This window comes from Ammospiza nelsoni, chromosome 19 (assembly GCF_027579445.1).
Source record: "Ammospiza nelsoni isolate bAmmNel1 chromosome 19, bAmmNel1.pri, whole genome shotgun sequence".
NCBI classification, from domain to species: Eukaryota; Metazoa; Chordata; class Aves; order Passeriformes; family Passerellidae; genus Ammospiza; species Ammospiza nelsoni.
The window spans coordinates 6,141,189-6,147,690 of record NC_080651.1 but is presented as its reverse complement, the minus strand read 5'-3'; the positions used below and the strand labels follow the sequence as shown (position 1 = coordinate 6,147,690).

At 50.0% G+C, this 6,502-nt stretch overlaps 1 protein-coding gene across 1 annotated transcript; it reads left to right on the top strand.

The window, feature by feature from the left end:
* The first annotated feature begins 650 nt into the window (after positions 1 to 650).
* LOC132081934 (urotensin-2 receptor-like) lies at positions 651 to 2,929 on the top strand. Its single transcript, XM_059485913.1, has one exon. It carries the CDS (start codon positions 651 to 653, stop codon positions 1,749 to 1,751), a length of 1,101 nt encoding a protein of 366 aa, XP_059341896.1. The 3' UTR covers positions 1,752 to 2,929.
* Positions 2,930 to 6,502: the final 3,573 nt, after the last annotated feature.

The window sequence follows — 6,502 nt, the reverse complement described above, 5'->3', positions numbered from 1 at the left end:
TTCCCGGCTCGGAGAGCCCCGTTCCCGGAGGACTGAGCCCCGTTCCCGGGTGGGGGAGCGCCGTTCCCGGCTGAGACCGCCCCATTCCCAGCTCAGGGAGCCCCGTTCCCGTTCTCCGGGACCCACATTCCCGGCTCGCAGAGCCCCTTTCCCGGTTTGGACAGCACGGCTCCCGGAGGACAGAGCCCCGTTCCCGGCGGGGACAACCCCGTTCCCGTCTCCGGGCCCCACATTCCTGGCTTCGGGAGCCACATTCCCAGCTCGGGGAGCCCCGTTCTCGTCTCGGGGAGCCCCGTTCCCGGAGGACAGAGCCCCGTTCCCGGTTGGGACAGCCCCGTTCCCGGAGGACAGAGCCCCGTTCCCGGCTCGGCAGCCGCTCTCCGCAGGGTCGCCGCCCGGCGCTCTCGCCGCTCTCCCCGGAGCGCTCCCGTTCCGGACGGCACCTGCGGGTCCGGCACGGGCGGGGCTCGGAGCGGGGCAGCCCCGGCGGGACAGGGGCGGGGGCGGCCCTTCCCCCGTTCCCCCCGTTCCCCCCGTTCCCCCGGGGGCAGCCCGGTCCCGCCCTGCCTCCCGCGGGGGGCGGAGCGGCCGCCGCCGGGGCCGGGAGCTCCGGGGCCGGTGCGACGGTGCCGGGGCCGCCGCCGCCGCCCATGGAGCCCAACGGGACGGCGGCGGCGGGGGACAACGGGACGGCGGCGGCGGCGGGCGGCGGGGGAGCCCCCGGGAGCGGCCCCCTGCTCATCCCCTCGGCCTTCGGGACGGTGCTGTCGGTGATGTACGTGGCCGGGGTGGCCGGCAATGTCTACACGCTGGTGGTGATGTGCCATTCGGCGCGCTGCGCCGCCCCCATGTACAGCTCCATCGTCAGCCTGGCCCTGGCCGACCTGCTCTACCTCTCCACCATCCCCTTCATCGTCTGCACCTACCTGGCCCAGGACTGGTACTTCGGGGACCTGGGCTGCCGCATCCTGCTCAGCCTGGACCTGCTCACCATGCACGCCAGCATCTTCACCCTGACCCTCATGTGCACCGAGCGCTACCTGGCCGTCACCCGGCCCCTGGATACCCTGAAGCGGTCGCGGGGCTACCGGAAGGTCACGGCGGGGGCCGTGTGGTCGGTGTCGCTGCTGCTCACGCTGCCCATGATGCTGATGGTCACGCTGACCGAGGGGGGCAAGGCAGAGGGCAAGGTGAAGAGGATGTGTGCGCCCACCTGGAGCGTGGACGCCTACAGGACCTACCTGACCGTGCTCTTCAGCACCAGCATCATGGCCCCGGGCATCATCATCGGCTTCCTCTACACGCGCCTGGCCAGGACCTACCTGGAGTCCCAGAGGAACCCCCCCCACAAGGAGAAGAGCAAGAGGTCCCCCCGGCAGAAGGTCCTCATCATGATTTTCAGCATCGTGCTGGTCTTCTGGGCCTGCTTCCTGCCCTTTTGGATCTGGCAGCTGGTGCGCCTCTACAGCAGCTCCCTGCATCTCACCACCCAAACCCAGAAGTGCATTAACTACCTGGTGACCTGCCTGACCTACAGCAACAGCTGCATCAACCCTTTCCTCTACACCCTGCTCACCAAAAACTACCGGGAGTACCTGCGCAACCGGCACCGCAACTTCTACAGGTTCACGTCGTCCTTCCGCAAGAGGGGCTCCAACCTGCAGTGCTCCTGGGGCCGCTCCATGTCCTCCAGCAACCAGTACGACTACAGCTCCGAGGCGCTGGGCATGGCCACGCTCAAGGACAAGTGAGGAAGAGGAGGCGCTGCCAACACGCAGAGAGCAGCAGAGCGTCCGGCCAAGGTAGGGCTGCGGGGACCCCCTGGCCCTGAAGGGTTCTGAAATCTCGTTTTTGGTGCTCTCTCTCTGGAGGGAGGCAAGAAGTTGTGTGGATCCGAGTGCTGCTGATGAGTCTGGAGTTCCATCCGGCTGAGGGATGTTGAGGGGGGTCCTGCCAGGAGCCAGCAGCTGTTTGGGACAAATCCTGCAGGGTTTGGGGTGCAGAAGATGAGGTGGATGTTCTGCTGGAGGTTCTGCCATGAACTGGTTTCACGCCTGGCTGAGTTTTGGCTCCAGCCCCGCACATCGTGTGGTTTCTCAGTGCTGTCCTGGGGCTGCAGCTGGGTCAGAGCTGCCGAAATCTGAAATTGGCCCTGCAGGGTTTGGGGTGCAGAGGATGAGGTGGATGTTCTGCTGGAGGTTCTGCCACAAACTGCTTTCACACCTGGCTGATTTCGGCTCCAGCTCCGCACACCGTTTTTCTCTCGTGTGGTTTCTCAGTGCTGTCCTGGGGCTGCAGCTGGGTCAGAGCTGCAGAAATCTGAAATTGGCCCAGAATCACTTAACTGAGCTGCCAGCCTTGGGTTTGCCCTGTGTGTTACTTGTAAAGAGACTTTAAAGCCCCTTTTCCTATTTCCTGTTACATTATGATGCACTACTGTTCTATCAAGCTTAAAGTCTCTATTTTAAAATTCATTGCAGCAGCACTTTGAACTCCAAGCATTCAAAAACCTCCAGGTAAGCTGTTAGAAACCACAAGATTACCTAAAAAAAAAATTAAAAAAGGTTGTAATTTTTTAAGGTTTCTACCTAAGGTGGTTTGAATTTTCCACTGATTTTTTCTTCTTGAAAAAAGTATAAAGTTGGTCCTTTTCTTAAAAGTCAACAGAGCTTGACAAACCTGCAAATTTACCTTGGAAGAGATAAAAAATTATTTATAATCCTATCACTCAAAGACCTGAGGCTCTAAGAAAAATGACTGAATCCTATACCATGAAACTCATCATAAAAGAGACAAATTTTTTCATGACATTTGATCAAATCCAATGTTTTGCCTCAATGTTTTCTGCTCATTTTCTCCCTGCTTGGCATCTCACAGTAAAACCTTCAGCACAGATCCTGGAGATGCCTGTGAGCACTTAAACAATTGTAAAGTGTCAGTTTATAAATAAATGCTTATTAAAAATGGACCCTGCTCAGGTTTGCCCTTGCCTGGTCTCTTCACCCAGCTCAGGGGGGTGTTTTTATCAGGGCAGATGCTGAAAATAGCAGTTTGCAGCTGGGGGGATAAATTGAGGTCAATATTCTTCTTTCTTGTTCTGGGACAGACTCTGGGGATAAGCAAAGCATGGTAGGAGTTGCACAAACTCCTGTCAGCAGCTGGTGATGCTCTCAGAAGCAGCAGCAGTGTAAGGAGCTGTCATTTCCACTTTTTTATTATTTCTGATTTGTTCCAGCCCCCATCTGCCTGAGCAGAGTCCCCCTCCAGCCCTGCAGTGCTGCATTCCCCTGTCCTTGGGTGCTCCTCTCGTGTCCCACACCAAACTTTAGGGTCTGCTTGTGATCCTCTCGTGTCCCACACCAAACTTTAGGGTCTGCTTGTGATCCTCTCGTGTCCCACACCAAACTTTAGGGTCTGCTTGTGCCTCAGCAGAGACACCAAGTGCCAACAGCACAGACAGGGCTGGAGAGCAGGGAACAGGTACAGAAACTGGATTCTGTGCATTCAGCCAGCAGAAAAATGCACAGGTTGGGTGAAGGTGTTTCTGTGCTGGAGTCAGCATTCTAGCATTCTCTTGGGATGCTTTCTTGGAGCAGGGGAGTGAGGAACTCACCTTGCCCATGTTGTTTTTAACCACAAGGCCGTCTTTGAAACACCTGTGATCACTTTGTCATATTCCAGTGCTGCACAGACTCCAAACTGGGCATCACAAATAGTCCTAATGTTGTCCATTCCTTCTGAAACAGGGGGAATAACAATTCATGGTGGGAACTGGCAGGGAGAGCAGGATTCAGCAGATTTTCAGAGCAACTTTTCAGAACAACTTTTCAGAACTTAATTGATTGTTTAATTATTAATTCCAAACTCATTGTTACTTTCCCTTTGGTTCCCATTTCCGAGGCTGGAAGTCTCTCCCATATATGAATTAAAAAGATAATACAGAACTCAGAATGCATTTTGGGAAGGCTGGAGTGTGAATGTCACGTGCAAAGTGTGTCTGGACAGAAGTCCTGGCAGAAGCAGGCATGGCTGCATCCCATGAGCAGGACAGGGATCAAAAAGAGTTGTAGGGACTTTGCTTTGTACTTCAAAAAAGAAAAAAAAAATTAAAAAGCTGAGCAGCCTAAACCCCCAGCTATTAATAAGAGGGGGAAGCTGAAAAGGAGATCTGCCTGAGGAAAAAAAAAAGGTGAAAAGGAGATTCTGTTGCTGTGCTCAGTGTCACCAGCAGTGTCACCAGTAGTGGCTGTGATTTCTGTGCCACAGGGTGGGAGCATGAACCAGCAGAGGGGTGATGGAGGGGCACACAGATAAATGGATATTTCCATAACAGTGTGCCCAGAGGTGATGGAGGGGCACACAGATAAATGGATATTTCCATAACAGTGTGCCCAGAGGTGATGGAGGGGCACACAGATAAATGGATATTTCCATAACAGTGTGCCCAGAGGTGATGGAGGGGCACACAGATAAATGGATATTTCCATAACAGTGTGCCCAGCTGGTCAAGGAGGGTCATTCTCCCCCCCAGCACTGAGAAGGAAGAGTTGGGACTCCCAAAGCCATGAGATTAAAAACATTTTATGTCCCCAGCCCCAGAGGTTACAGAAGTGTGTGAAAATTGAGATGGCCACAATCTGGAAGAGGGGACTTTACAAATTCTGTGTTTGGTGTCACGTCAGGTAAATCTGGAGCATCTCAGGGCTGAGTAACAGCAGGGAAGTCAGGGGGGCTGTAACTGAATAACAACATCTGGAGAGTTCCTTGAAAACTATTTTATTTTGGTTATTTTGCATTCCATGAAATTAGGTTCTGTGTACCCTGGGGTCACTTGTCACACCTAAATCATTGTAATCCTGTGGTTCTTAATGCTTTGGGTGTTTTTATCATAAATGAAATGTTGCAGCAGCCTCAGTGACACAGTTCCTTCTTCAGAAACTGGGAAATGGGAATTTTAGGAAAGCAGGAGCCTTTTTCTTGTTGGGCCAGAGGCTGTCACTGCAAAACTCCATACAGGCTTTACAAGAAAGAAAATTATTTAATCACTAGATTGTTTTTTTCCAATGCCTCTTAGGATTTAGGGGTTTATAACAAAAAAACCCAACCCAGAGTGGGAAAGAAAAGCAGTTTCATCCTGAGTGCTCTCTCGTTCCTTTATGGTGAGATCTCCTTCTCAGGTGGGAGCTGCTGCAGCAATGGCAATTTTTCCACTTTTACTTGAAAAGACAAAGACCACTCCTTTATGGGGCAAATGAGGATGGTTGTTTTCACCAGACACAGGAGAATCCATCTGAACCTTATGGAATTTTTATATTATAATCTAATATAATGTATATATAATATAGTATATATTACAATACTATAACTTATATTATATTACATTATATATAGTATATTATGATGTGAGATTGATATGGTATAATATAATATAATATAATATAATATAATATAATATAATATAATTATTATATATGATAGATAATAGAATATATATAATATTAGAAAATATATATATAATATATAATAGAATGTATATTATAAAATATATATATTCTATTATATAGATAATAGAATATATATAATATGAAATATATAATATTTTATATATTATAATCTCTGTATAATCTGAGAGAAGAAAGCACATAAAGCTCATATCAGAGCCCAGCCCTCAGGCCCTGGGTGCAGAAAATGTAGAGAAATCCTCAGAGCAGCCCCAGAAAGTTTTACCAGAACTCTGTCTGCTTTCAGGACATTCAGCTTTTCTCTTTCATTTCAGAGTCCCTCTGGTGGCAGCAGCAAGTTCCCATCCCGAGGTCTCAGGAAGAAAATTTGCTTTTTATTTCTAGGCTTTAAAACAGAGAGGTTGCCCCAAATCACAGCACAACATTAAAACATAAGAGCAATTTACCCTTTTAAAGCAGAACATTGCTTCAGCATCTGGAGAGGGAGAGAAGAGTAAAACCTCCTTCCAGGAGTTGAAATTTCCTCTCCCATTTTTCTTCCTATGCCAAACCCAGAGCAATTTCATTCCTGTTATTTTGCACAGCATCCTCCCAGCCAGCACCCACAGAAACACCCAGGGCTGGTGACTCACTCCAAAACTGGGGGTTTCTGCCTCATTATATTGGGGTTTGCTGTTAGATTCTGGTTTTTCTGCCTGATAATTTTGGGGTTTGCTGTTAGATTCTGGTTTTTCTGGGGAATGGACAGATGCTGAGCTAACCACTGTGATTTATGACAAATAAATTGCTTTGTCTTCAAAACAGTAGCCACAGCTTTGCAGGGTGTAATAGCCTGTAAAGTTATTGTTATTAGCATTATACAAGTTTTTTGCCCTTGTTTGGGAATGTGTCTAAAGCACAGCAGGGAGAAAGGATGGCAAAGTGTTGGGAGGGGTTGGAGGCTGATTTTTGTGAAGGCAGAGGGAAAAACTCCTCCCAGCCAAACCTGTGGGATGCAACAAGCTTCTGTCAGACTCCCCCCAGAAAATAATATATTAATA

Excerpts from the sequence above, each read along its gene's own strand:
- LOC132081934 (XM_059485913.1), top strand. The coding sequence starts at position 651 with ATGGAGCCCAACGGGACGGCGGCGGCGGGGGACAACGGGACGGCGGCG.